Here is a 13,410-nt window from a genome sequence, read left to right as displayed (position 1 = left end):
GAAGCTAAAGCGTACCTGAACCCCAAGAGCAGAAACGCAGGTATTTTCTACCCGGTTGCTCTATGTTAAACCAGAGGCGTCCCGCCTCTGGTTTAACATAGAGCAACCGGGTAGAAAATGGTAAATTATGAAACCAATTTTGCACAGATACTGCTCTGGGCAGGTGCAGGACAGGTGTGAAGCCTACAGGCGCACCTGCGCTCACAACAGCGCTCACAACAGCGCACCCCACCCGGGCGGCGGGACTGATCCATCAGCCGCGGTTTCCACACAGGACATCCGAGGCGGACGGGGCTTGGACACTTTTCCTCTTGCCGAGAATAATGCCATGTTCTCCAGCCAAGGGAGGGGGATCTGATTTCAAACCCATTTCCCAGCACTAAAACTACAAGTACCCAATACTGATGGAGAAGTCTACATTATATTTCGAGACGCCGAAATCCTGCGTGAAAATATTCTTATGCGCCAATCCCGCGGGTAAGTTATATATATGTATGTATGTATGTATGTATGTATGTTTCCTTTTAAACCAAGCACGGAGCGTTTAAAAAACCACCAAGTGTTTTGCGAAGTCATAGACAAGTGTGTATTCATGATGATGTGATAATTCCGCTTTAGAGTTTAAATTGATGTCTACCCGCTGTTGCACAAAGTAAATGCGTTTCAGTGGACTGATAATACAGAAATACAACCGCATGCTGTTTCTAGGAGAGTATTAATATTACAGTGATCATCTTTGCTGGTTTAGATTCCCAAGAGGAGAGGAAAGCCCTCCGGGACACCGTGTACCCCAAAATAAGGGAGTACTGCCGGTACACCTACGGCCTGGAGTTCAGGGTAAGGTTACAGAGCTGCGAGTTTCCTGTAATATATCCCAATACAAACAACTGTTGTCCAAACATGCAAATGGAGAGGTAATGGGAGCATACTTCATTCGTTTAAAAACCAAGCCAGGCTCTGAGGCCAGGCCCACACTGTTTGATTCACACCAAGAGAAAAAAAGAGCTGGCTGGAGGAGAGCACACAGTTGCTGGTGGTTCTTCTCTCTGCCCTGGGTTATAAATGAGTCCCTTTTCCCCAACAGATGTCTAACTCTTCATAAATGCACTATAGACACTGCTGAAGACGCACTGCTTTCTGTACGTGCTGGAGCTGTTGAGCTCAGTGGGGTGTTTGTGTTTGAATGTTGGTAAATGCAAACCAAGGCGTATGGCCCATTTCCAAGCAAAATGCTGCAGTAAGAGTTTAAATGCTGACTGCATTTTTCATCACACTGGTAGCAAGTTTTATTTTTTCATGTTCAAGGAAAATTTGATAAGTGAAATGTAACACTATAGCACAATCTATCAGGAAAGACGCATGTTCCTCGGTAATACAGGTTTTAAAACTGCCGTCAGGAAGATATTGGTGGACCAGGGAGCAGAGAGAAGTAACAATAATGCCATGCTCCCCCTCAGTCTGTACATAACTTCATTGCTTTAAAAATGCTGGCCTGCAGTACAAGGTAAATATGAATAGGTCTTCTTTTAAAAAGTTTTGTACACTGCCGTCATACTTTACTTTAGTCATAATTCACCTGGGTGACTTTTTTGGGTCAGAGAATCAGCACAGGGGTTTCCTCCTCAGGTCATCGACGCCTATGATGGCCTGGATCCCGATGACGTCCTCGACTCCAGAGCCCAGCAGGTTCGGCTGCAGCTGCTAGAGGAGTGCAGGGAGAGCTCTGCCGGACCTTTCTTTGTGGTGAGTAAATGTGTGTAATTGTAACCACAAAAGCAGCCAGCAGCAACAATAATAGTAACATAAAGCAGCAGATTTATTAATGCACACTGGGTTTCCTTTTCTTAACATATTGAAAGTGCATATCCTACATTTACCACAACAGTTAACTTGATACCAAATTAAATTGTTATCCATTCAAATTAGCTATGGAAACAGACTATTCTAAGCACTCTCCTGACTCCCCCCACCTCTCTCCCTCTCTCTGCCTGTTGGGGCCATCAGGCTCTGATTGGGGAGCAGTACGGCGACCCCTGTCTCCCTGTGCAGATCGAGGTAGACGAGTTCCAGGAGGTGCTGCAGATGTGCCAGCAGGCCAGTGTGAGTACCCAGCTTCTGGATCACTGGTACCAGAGGGACGAGAATGCCATCCCACCTGCCTACTGCCTGCTGGACAAACAGGAACTGCTGCCCAACTACTACTGCCAGGTTAGCTTGCATCCCTCTGGGCAGGATCCAATCACTGGATCACTGTGACCGGACACAGTTCATGTCAGGAGAAGTGAGAAAATGTTCCTTTCTGATGTCTTATACATGGAAAATATATTTGGCATATCTGCACAAGCTGCTTGAGGGAATTTCTAAAATATAATGCATTCTTGTTGCGTTCTCAACAGGTTTTTGTGCCCATTGTAGAAAAGTCACATTGATATCGATGGCTAAATGCATTTCTATCAGTTTGATTGGAAATATAACATGTTATAGCTTAGGTCCTAAACAATTGAACCACTTTTGTTATTTATTTAAGGTGCATTGACAAGGTTTTAATGAAAATGACACTTTCTCAGACAGACAAGAAAGCTAGAGAAAGGGATCGGCAGGAGTGGCAGGAAGCCTTCCAAGAAATGAATATGATTTTTCATGCCATTGTCTCCAGATGTATCCAAGAAGGAAAATTAGGCCCAGAGATGGAAAATAAATACTTCACTTCAGGTAAAGACAATTTGCTTTTGTAATTTATTTATAGAGAACTGGAATCATATATGTTAAATCAAAACAACTTTGTCTTGTATATCTGTCAGAAGTGTCAGTTTGCCTATGGAGACATCTGCAAAGATTTATCACCCAGATTGTTCCACAGTCATTAATATATTTTAGCAGGTAGAAAGGATTTGAATATCATCATAGTTAACCACTAAATGTATTTACTCTCCTATACATGCTCTTATATATGATTATCATGTCTGACTTTCCCTTGTTCCACATCTTCTCTGACAGTCCTTGAAAGAGAATTGCGTTTCGCACTTGAAAACCGTTCCAACGAGGATGTCAGAAGGTGTCTATGTTACGTTCACAAGATCTTCAACATGAGCCGACAGAGGGAGAGGACAGCAGGACAACAGTCTGGACTCCTTAGCGACCCTGATCTGCAGGCCTTTTGCCACACCAAGTCCAATACCTTGCTCTGCAAACTGCGAGAAGACTTCCTGCCCTGTATGGTTGCTTCCTCTGAGCTCCAGGTGTACACTTCCACCACCACCTGTGAGCTTCGACAGGGCTACACCTCTGAGATGAGGCAGGGATACATAGAGGGCCTCTGCAAGCAGTTCTACACCAATGTGTTGAATCTCATTGACGTCACGGTCTCCAGAAACACGTCTCAGATCGACTCACTCACAGAAGGCATCCTGCAGCAGGCTGACTTGTGCAGCATCTATTCTCATCTCTACAGGATCCAGTGTGCTGAGGTGGAGCAGATTAAAACATACCTTACGCAGAAGGAGACCAAATATCCACTCATCGTGAGTGGAGGTCCTTGCACTGGAAAAACTGTGTTTCTTGCACACTGTGCTAAACAGGTACATGAAGTGTCCTTTATGTAGAGACATTGTTTCATTGTTTTTGTAAAATTGTAACATGCAAGCATAATGTAGACTTATTTCTGACTCATCTCAAAATATGTCTTGGTCTTCTTTTCCAGGCAGACATTTGGCTCCGTGACAAGGATCCAGTCATCGTTGTTCATTTTATTAAAGGTGACAATGATACTCTGAAGCAGCTTCTCTCAAGTGTTTGTCAACAAGTGGCCGTTAGCTATGGTCAGCCATTGCTGTGCATCCCCAAAGATATCAGTCAGCTAAAAGAAGATTTTTTAAACCTTCTCAGTGCACCCTCTGAAGAGCGGCCTTTAGTTCTCATACTGGATGGTCTCGACCAGATCTCAGAAGCTTACAAATCTCAGAGCATTTGGTGGCTTCCCAGGTCTTTACCTCCCAATGTTAAGTTCTTAATTTCCACAGCACCCAGGAAGTTTGGCATTTTGCAGGCACTCAAGGCTCTGTACACTGATCAGTCTCAGTTTGTAGAATTGGCACCAAAAGAGAGGAAGGATTGCAGTAAGATGCTAACAGAGCTTCTTTTCTCTTCCAAAAGGAGGGTCACCTCAGGACAACAGATATATGTCAATAAAGCCCTGAATGACTGCAGCCTCACACTCTACGTTGAGTTGCTGCACAGGCAGGTGAGTCATTGGCGTTCTGATGTGGAGATCACAGGAGATTCAGTAAGAAAGGGAGTCCATGAGAATATTAAGTGGTTCCTTGACCAGCTTGAGGAAAAACATGGAAAAGAGATGGTCTCCAAAGCCATATGCTATCTGACCCTTGCCAAGTCTGGAATCACAGAGACTGAATTAACTGATCTGTTGTCTTCAGAAGACAACGTGCTCATGCAGTTCCTCCCCCAGGAAGACCTGCCCTTAAAACTGAGGGTCCCTGAGTCAGCAGTGGAGAAGTTGCTGCTTGATCTGAAGGGCTTTCTGGTGAGACGGTATCTCTTGGGATCTCAGGTGCTGTTCTGGGTAAGCAGACACTTTCCACTGGTCATTTACAAGCTCTACCTCAGCTCTGATAAGAGAGTACAGGAGATTCACAATGCAATGTCCAACTACTTCAATGGCCGGTGGGCTTACGGCAGAGCCAAGCCTTTGATCATCAACCAGGGTCTCACAACACAAACCAAACGTTTGCTCTCTCCTCCCCAGGCTTTCTCAAACAGCCCTCTGGTTAAAATTTACATTGACAGACAGCAGCCGTCCCAGCCTTGGCTCTTTAAGTCTTTTTTTAGTAATTTAAGGAAAACTCATGAACTACCGTTTCACTTGAAAGCAAGTGGTCGACTTGAGGAGCTGAGCAGGAGTGTGATGTTGTCTCTGGGCTTCCACCAAGCGATGCTGGAAGCTGGTCAGCTGAATGAACTTATCAATGAATTGGAAGAGACCTCACAGCTTGCTCTCTGTAAAGAGCTCAGACTTCTCGCTAGCATCCTGCGAAGTGCCACCTGCTTACTTCAGAGCCGCCCTGCAGACCTGACGATGGTCATTCAGATCAAATTGCTTCCATTCCTGGACATTTTCCCTGATTTGGTGAGCTACGCCAAGCAAATTTATCAGGAGGGCTTGAAGAAGTGTGGTGTCAGTGCTGTACGTTCTTCGGTCAGCTGTGTGCCTTCTATACGCACAGTCCTGCCAGGGGTGGACGTCTCCCCTATTGTTGATGTACTACAGACTCAGTGTGAAACAATAGCAATGCTCCTGGACAATGGTTGTGTTTGGGCATGGAAAGAAGATGTAGTGGATGGCTACAGACTGATTAACTCATCTGACTTACTGTTCTCCAGTGCCAAAAGTGCAGGAAATTTTCTCATGCTTTCAACAAAATGTAACAGAATGCTGTTGTGCAATATGGAGATGCCTACACTGATTTATGAAATAGATGCTCAGAAACCTGTTACCAGCTCTCCTGCAGCTGCGGACACTGCAGTGCAGGGTTTCCTTATTGTTAACAGTAGGATTTTTGTATGGTTCCGAGATGCAAATTATGTCAGGATGTTTGACTTAAACACCGGAAGGCGACTTGGGCAGCTAGAGTGCCAGTATTGTGTCACATGTGTGTCATGTTCCTCCAATGAAAAGTACATATTTTGTGGACAGGAGAAAAGCACAGTGTCCATTTTTGACATCCAGGATGAAGGGTTTCGTCTTGTTATGTCTTCCTCAAGCTCGGCAGGAACGTGTGTCATTGATGTACTGCATTCTGAGCTGAGAGGTGAAATGTCATGGGTGGACAGCTTTGGTAATGTTTTCGTGTGGAATATACAAATAATGGTTGAACCCACACTGGTGAAAGAGTGCTGCAACCTAGAGGACCAACAGAAGGTGTTGCACACTGAACATTCACCTGAGAACAGGACTTTCCTGATCTGTAAGCAGGCACACATTGTGCTGTGGGACACCTCCTCCTGGACAGTAAGTGACCAGTTTAAAGCCCCACGTAATAGAAGCTTTATCCAAGCTGTTCTCTCCAGCAACTGCTCTCTCATAATCGCTTCCCTAGAAAACTGTCAGTTCCTACTAGTTTGGAAAAGAATAACGGGACAGTGCATTTTACGTTTGGACATTGGCCACACCCAAGCCCTGAAAATGATCAAATACCAATCAACCTTGGTGGCCATTGCAGCTAATGGATTCCTCACAGCTTGGGACTTGGATTTGATGTTGGGAGCTTCTTCAGTTTCCAAGACAGGAATAAAGATTAAAAGTGTTCTTGTCAGCTCCCAGGGGGAACACATTTATACAACCGATGGCTCGGATGGTGTGTTCAAGTGGGGCATGCTGACTGGCACCATAGAGGGCTGTTTCTGTCACGGGGACCCTGTTGAGCACTTTAAACTCACAGTGGCTGGTGAACATCTTGTCACTTCAGATTCCTCAGGGGACATTTACATCTGGAAGACGGACACAGGGGAAAACCAGCAGCGTATCCATGGTAATCACCCCTCCCATTTACTGATCACCCCCAACAGCCATTTTGTGGTGTCACTGTGTGAGAACAGTTTCTCCCGGGTTTGGAAACTCAACAGTGGCCATGTCGTGTGCAAGATTCATCTGTACCTGAAGAATGCAGTCATCACACCTGAGAGCACATTTGTTCTAGGGCTGCACAAGAGAGATCTCCTGGCTGTCAGTCTGTGGTCGGGCTGTATAAGCAAGAGGTTTTCCTGCTCTAGTGAATCTGATGTCATGGCCTTTCAGCCATTACTTGACTACACAGACTATGTGGCCTTAATCACCTCTTCAGGGGACCTGTACACCTGGAATCTTGCAGAGGAAACCATATGCCAGCAAGTTCAGTTATGTGTTCCCTCTCTAAACCAGCTGGACTTATTTCAGATCTCTTCAAGTGGAACATATGCTATGATCTCAACAGCTGGTGCCACCATTAGCATCATAGACACTCTAAACGGAAGGCTATATTCATTAGAGACGACAGCCCCCATCTTGTTTGTGAGCCTGACTGTATCGGGCAGCTACATTGTGTTCATTTGCGATGCTGAATCATCAAACTGTGTCTGTGACTTCCACTCCAAACCAGTTCTGAAGGTGGTCCAAGCCTCCAATGGGAGAAATGTAGGAGTTTGTTACCTATGCAAAAACCCTTCAGCCCTGACTGTTACTGATGACTCTAGTATTTATGTGGGATTTGAGGATGGCTCTGTGGGGATTTATGTGATTTCAGATGAAGCTGAGGGCAGGGTTAATGTCAAAAGACACATCAACCAGATAGGTGACAGGCAGCCCTACCTTAGTGAAGAGCCCAAAAGATGGCAGTCAATGGAATCCGCCAGTATTGTGTGGGTAGATTCTTCTACTGATCACCAACAGTGTTGATGTGAATGAGGAAATCAGCTTCAGAGATGTATTAAAAGCATATTTAACTGCAAAACATGACCCTTCAGTTATCGTTCTGAAATACTTATGTAGCACTATATAACTTCATTATATATATATATATATATTTCATTGGTATGAATTTAGTGTGTTTTCAATCTAGTCCTGTATCTCTGATTCACTATTTCCTCTTGTTTTCAAAGTTTGGGATGAAAACAACATGCAGAATAAAATGTTTTTTTGTTTTGTTTTGTTTTTTAACATTCTCACCTATTGGGTCATATTCATCAGTACCTAAAACTTTCTGTAAAGAAATTCTCTTCTGTACTTTGTTGATTTATTCTTCTTGGTTTCTTTCATTAAACGCAGAAGATTCTATGATCTGTGCTTTTATTTCACTGACATCAACAAAAACATATAAATATAGTTTGCCATTCTCACATTAAACAAATGCCCCAAATAATTTAATGTGCTTCTCTGTTGCCAATGTAAAATTGGATCTGTGCAGTCTGGGTGCATGAAAAAGTAGGAGTTGTAATCGCTTGATAATGTGTAACTATATTTCCAGCTGTCTCTTTCTGTAATATTATTGTATAGCCTCTGGTAAAGACAGGAGCAGCAACTTTAAAGCAGACAGTTACTATGGATGGTCATCAATGAAAAAAATAAAGGTCTGTCCAAAAGCAAAACAAACACTAACAATAAAATATTTTTCTTAACCTTGCATATATTGCTATGAATAAGTATTATTAATCCTTATTTTTTTGTAACTGTATTTTTCTACCTATCACCCCCAGAAGGTGTTTGTTGTTAATAATAATAGTAATAATAATAATAATAATAATAATATTATTATTACTATTACTATTACTATTAATAATTTCTTAGCAGATGCCCTTATCCAGGGCGACTTACAAAATATAAGCACAATACAAAGTGCAAAAATACAGTGCAGTTCAAGGCATAACATATTACAAATTCCAATTCACAAAATAGTGCAATTCAAAGCATAATACATTTTACAATTTCCAATTTACACAATATATGAGGTCGTACATCCTCAACTGTAAAAGCTGATGAGTGCAGACAAGATGTTAGGTCACAGTCAAATCAAATCAAAATAACTATGAATACTATTAACGCAAGTAGTAGTATGATAAAACACTGTATAAGTGCTATCTTACAGCAGAGTAAATTACTAAATTACAAGTACTGTCTGAAAAGATGTGTTTTGAGTAAGTGTTGGGGGTACACTCCTTGTTCCTTAAAGGTTTCACTATTTTCAGAGTATCCTGACACCCAAATCCTCATCTGCATTTCTTGAATGAAGCGTATTTACAGCAGCCATGATTCTGTTGAAAGTTATCTTCACGTTTTGAAATGAAAGCTGCCTTATAATATGCACTCCTAACAAGGCGAGTACATTAATCATTGTATGGACTGCATAGAATAAATACCTGTTATGTTTATTACTACAACAAATATCTGAAATGCACAGATAAATGAGTGAAATAAAAACATGAGTTCAGTGTTTTGCCACTTCCTCTAAAAACTACAACTACCATCCACCGCGCGGCACGCCTGCTATAAATGCACTTCCGCCGGAAGCGATTTCCCTTTCCTTTCAGCGGCTCGAAGCAAGATGACGGCCCAGATCTCCAAGAAGAGGAAGGTGAGGCATTTGTTTGTTTAAAACCTTGTAGGACACAGATGGATATAGAAATGGCCCATTAGTGCGATACGGGATAGTGCCGAGAATCGTTGGGTGTAGATGTATTTTGGCTGGAGGTCGCGGTGCGGGCGGATTGTGTTGGATGGCAGCGGCTGTGTGAGGCGCGGAGGCCCGCGGGTGTGCAGCCGGGGACTGCGCCTGACACACTGCTCGCTATAACCAACTGTGCGGTAAGTTGCACACATGGACTGCGATCACTCAAACTCTGCAGTTTTGCAGTATATCGACAGGTCGGTCAGCGCTTGGGCCTACCTTTGCAAATGTCTCGTTACTCTGTGCGCTAAAGTCTTCGAGTAGGAGGTTATATTTAATCGATTTCTACCCGTATTAATGTGATTTGTGTATAGCAGTACAGTCATTTAAATATTAGATTGCGATTGATTAAACTACATCTTTGGAGAAAGCCCTACCGTTTAGGGATGTATACCATTCCTATAGCATGAGCTGCAGTTAAGGTGTCTGGACAGTCCTCCGGCTGAACGTGTTGATCAGTGTTCAGTTTACATGCATGATCACTGTGTTGTGTATAATACGTGTCTAAACGTGTCCTTATTTGAGTTTAGCGCTCTAGTCTATATAGATTAAGTTCAATTTAATTAACAGGATGCACAGTTATTTTCTGTGGTGCCCGCCCCTCATGGTTATTAATACCTCACTAGCCATTGCCTTCAACTTTTGAAAGATCATTGTAAAGTTTGTTTTGGCAAGTGTATTTTTTAAATTAATTTCTGGTACATTTTCTGTCCTGCAGTTTGTTGCAGATGGCATCTTCAAAGCCGAGCTGAATGAGTTTCTGACTCGGGAGCTTGCAGAGGATGGCTACTCCGGGGTGGAGGTGCGAGTCACTCCCACCAGAACCGAGATCATCATCCTGGCCACACGGTGAGACCCGACCCGCCGGAGATCCCAATCCCCAGACGAAAACGCATCCCAGATGCACGGTGAAGCAGTGTTATCCTAACTGCATGCCATAGTCAATCCCCTTTACTTTCTCAAGATTTAGTGATTGACTGTTGAGTTTGTGATGGTTAGAGCGGCTTCCTTCAGTGATGAGACGATGACGAGTCGGACAGAGGACACAGCCCGTCTCTGGGGTCCTGGCTTGGGGGCACGTTCTGTGTCCCTGGGTTCAGGCCCCAGAGCAGCCTGTCCTCATCAATTGAAGACATCGAGGCATTTGTCTGAGAAGGATCTTGCAAGCCTTCATACATTTGTACACACAACTACTACATCATACCTTAAGTAAACCTGCGTAAAAGTAAAATTAAGATTTGTATAATGAGTGTCTTCTGATTTAAGTTTCTAATACTTGCACTAGGCAGTACAGTATGGGTTAAAAAGACTCCCTTGGCCTCAGAGGACTGAGTGAGATCAGAAATGTCTGTGTGGCAAACTACTTGAAACTAATAAAAGCAGTGTTGTACTTTTTAAATTAACTGTTCTTGTAGTGTAAGTAAACGTTTTATTGCATGTTAAATGACCCTGTTGCAGAAGTGCTCACATTTGCAATGATTGGATGCCTTTGTCTGTGTAATTGTATTGTTCAACCTGTACAACTCGTGCTCCTATGATTTGAATGTACCTTGACGTCCAATCAGTAGCATGTATTCCTCATTCAGTCTACAGTCATGTCCTTGTAAACTGTCAGCATTAACAGGATCTTTGCCTTTTCGAATGCTGGCAGACAACTGGGTTTCTGATTGTGGTGATTGTTCCAGGACTCAGAATGTTCTTGGTGAGAAAGGCCGCCGCATCCGTGAACTGACTGCTGTGGTGCAGAAGAGGTTTGGCTTCCCAGAGAACAGCGTTGAGGTGAGCTCCACATATAGATAGTCTGAAATCCTGCTCGCTCCCTGCTTGGTGATCATGCATTAAAGCCATTCACTCTCTCTCTAGTTGTATGCGGAGAAGGTTGCCACCAGAGGGTTGTGTGCCATCGCCCAGGCGGAGTCCCTGCGTTACAAGCTGCTGGGAGGCCTGGCTGTGCGCAGGTGAGCCTCGGGTCCAGCCCGAGTCACTGTCCTTTAATGTACACCTTTGTGAGAATCCCAAAAATGAGCTCTATAGGGAGCAGGGTATTTGCCTCACCCACTGGTCAAGGCACACTTCCTTGCAGTGTTAAGAACCAATTTTCTCTTGCTGTCCAGAGCGGTAGATTATAGTAGAGTGTACTCCTCCCCTTATCAGTGTGTAGGATGGCTGATGAGTTTGATAGAGCTGTTGCCTTCAGTGATGAGACGATGACGAGTCGGACAGAGGACACGGCCCGTCTCTGGGGTCCTGGCTTGGGGGCACGTTCTGTGTCCCTGGGTTCAGGCCCCAGAGCAGCCTGTCCTCATCAATTGAAGACATCGAGGCATTTGTCTGAGAAGGGTCTTGTGTGCTCCAAAGTACCTTGTGTGTAAATTGATCCCCTTTGTTGGAAATCTGTCTAGTGATGTATGAGTGATTATAGTTTGTCAGTGTAAAAATGTACATAGTACAATCCTGGAATCATGTTGTAAAGCTTTCCTATTGATCCGAAAATGGCGCAATTGCTAAAGCGCGTGTAAGGGTGTGTGATTTGAAGACGCATGCCTGCTTGTGTTCCAGAGCCTGCTATGGTGTCCTGCGGTTCATCATGGAGAGCGGGGCCAAGGGCTGCGAGGTGGTGGTGTCCGGCAAGCTCCGAGGCCAGAGAGCCAAGTCCATGAAGTTTGTCGATGGCCTGATGATCCACAGTGGAGACCCCGTCAACTACTACGTTGACACTGCTGTCCGCCACGTCTTGCTCAGGCAGGGTATGTAATCGCTTGGCTATCTGGTTTTTGGTTGCTGTATTAAAGCTTATCTTTGATTTACTGTACCTGTTCGTATAGGAGATTTATATCTATGTCCATGGTACTTTTTGCTTTTCATTGAGAATCAGTCTTCCTCCCTTCAGTGATGATACGATGACGAGTCGGAACAGGACACGGCCTGACTCTGGGGTTCTGGTTCAGGGGCACGTTCTGTGTCTCTGAGTTCAGGCCCCGGAGCAGAGTGTTTATCAATTGAAGACATAGAGGCATTTGTCTGAGAAGGGTCTGCTGCTTTTCTATGTGCTTGCAAAATGTAACTGAAACTGTTGTTATTCCTTTAATGGAAATTGGCTTGCTTTGTAGTTTAAAACTGGCATGTGCTTTTATGATTAGCATGTTCGGTTTTCTTTACAGAGCACTTGTCGTACCTTATCAAATAAGAAGTCTTACCAAAGCTAATTTATAATTACATTGCAGGTCAAATCTAAATTATCCTGTGTGCTAATTTCCCCCGTGGAATCTAGTCTAAACTGTCCCAGTCATCCACTGCAGTTTGTCTTGCTTTTACTGAATCTAATCTGGTCTAATCTCTCCTGTAGGTGTGCTGGGAATCAAGGTCAAGATCATGCTGCCTTGGGATCCCAGTGGCAAGATTGGCCCCAAGAAGCCTCTTCCTGACCACGTCAGCATTGTGGAGCCCAAGGATGAGGTCCTCCCCACCACCCCCATGTCTGAGCAGAAGGGTGCCAAGCCAGAGGCCCCTGTCATGCCACAGGGCGGACCAGTCGCCACCGCATAAGGGTGAGAATCACATCATTCTGCACATATGACTCCTACAGAGGCAAGGATTGGGCATTGTCGAGTCTGTGGTTAATCTTATGCAATAGTATGTATAATAGAATATTAATTCACCCTGTATTTGGCAAGTCCAATTTGTGTGTGTGTGTGTGTATATATATATATATAATATATATATAGTTCCCTTCAGTGATGATACGATGACGAGTCGGAACAGGACACGGCCTGACTCTGGGGTTTTGGTTCAGGGGCACGTTCTGTGTCTCTGAGTTCAGGCCCCAGAGCAGAGTGTTTATTAATTGAAGACATAGAGGCATTTGTCTGAGAGGGGTTTTCAAAGCTTTAATTTGAAATGATTGAAGTGATTAAAATATGCAGGAATGCATTTGAAATAAAGTAGTTCACATGGTCATGTATTTAACTGCGTTCTCTCTTGCAGGTTTCCATCGACACCTGAAGATGGAAGTCCTCGGGGGATAAACTGTATAAAATTTCAATAAAACAGTAAAAGACATTCCCTGGCTTTCTTTTTTTTTTTTAATGGAGAGAATTACAGATTGTAGAATTGGGGATCTGTTTATCGGTGGGTGATAGCTTTGTAGTGTACAAACTTGTCAAATTAATATATTGATCTTGTTGCAAAATGCCTGGAA

The 13,410-nt window shown here is 43.7% G+C and overlaps 3 protein-coding genes and 4 non-coding genes across 7 annotated transcripts; all 7 read left to right on the top strand.

Moving 5' to 3' along the window:
* The first annotated feature begins 404 nt into the window (after positions 1-404).
* Positions 405-2,256, top strand: LOC136747121 (NACHT and WD repeat domain-containing protein 2). Its single transcript, XM_066700077.1, has 4 exons — positions 405-477; positions 749-837; positions 1,627-1,743; positions 2,005-2,256. Exons 1-4 carry the CDS (start codon positions 405-407, stop codon positions 2,254-2,256), a joined length of 531 nt encoding a protein of 176 aa, XP_066556174.1.
* Positions 2,257-2,687: 431 nt separating this feature from the next.
* LOC136747120 (NACHT and WD repeat domain-containing protein 2) lies at positions 2,688-7,715 on the top strand. The gene is made up of 3 exons (XM_066700076.1): positions 2,688-2,712; positions 2,998-3,578; positions 3,701-7,715. The coding sequence occupies exons 1-3, from the start codon at positions 2,688-2,690 to the stop codon at positions 7,445-7,447; spliced, it is 4,353 nt and encodes a 1,450-aa protein (XP_066556173.1). The 3' UTR covers positions 7,448-7,715.
* A 1,333-nt stretch (positions 7,716-9,048) lies between these two features.
* On the top strand, positions 9,049-13,271 carry rps3 (ribosomal protein S3). The gene is made up of 7 exons (XM_066699332.1): positions 9,049-9,119; positions 9,931-10,061; positions 10,898-10,991; positions 11,076-11,170; positions 11,772-11,959; positions 12,559-12,760; positions 13,197-13,271. The coding sequence occupies exons 1-6, from the start codon at positions 9,090-9,092 to the stop codon at positions 12,756-12,758; spliced, it is 738 nt and encodes a 245-aa protein (XP_066555429.1). The 5' UTR covers positions 9,049-9,089; the 3' UTR covers positions 12,759-12,760; positions 13,197-13,271.
* LOC136747399 (small nucleolar RNA SNORD15) lies at positions 10,221-10,369 on the top strand. Its single transcript, XR_010816499.1, has one exon. It is a non-coding gene; the product is annotated as a small nucleolar RNA SNORD15 (small nucleolar RNA).
* Positions 11,404-11,552, top strand: LOC136747400 (small nucleolar RNA SNORD15). The gene has a single exon (XR_010816500.1). It is a non-coding gene; the product is annotated as a small nucleolar RNA SNORD15 (small nucleolar RNA).
* On the top strand, positions 12,097-12,242 carry LOC136747397 (small nucleolar RNA SNORD15). The gene has a single exon (XR_010816497.1). It is a non-coding gene; the product is annotated as a small nucleolar RNA SNORD15 (small nucleolar RNA).
* On the top strand, positions 12,942-13,087 carry LOC136747398 (small nucleolar RNA SNORD15). Its single transcript, XR_010816498.1, has one exon. It is a non-coding gene; the product is annotated as a small nucleolar RNA SNORD15 (small nucleolar RNA).
* Positions 13,272-13,410: the final 139 nt, after the last annotated feature.

This window comes from Amia ocellicauda, chromosome 3 (assembly GCF_036373705.1).
Source record: "Amia ocellicauda isolate fAmiCal2 chromosome 3, fAmiCal2.hap1, whole genome shotgun sequence".
In the NCBI taxonomy this organism is placed as follows: domain Eukaryota; kingdom Metazoa; phylum Chordata; class Actinopteri; order Amiiformes; family Amiidae; genus Amia; species Amia ocellicauda.
This window is presented reverse-complemented; position numbering and strand designations above follow the sequence as displayed.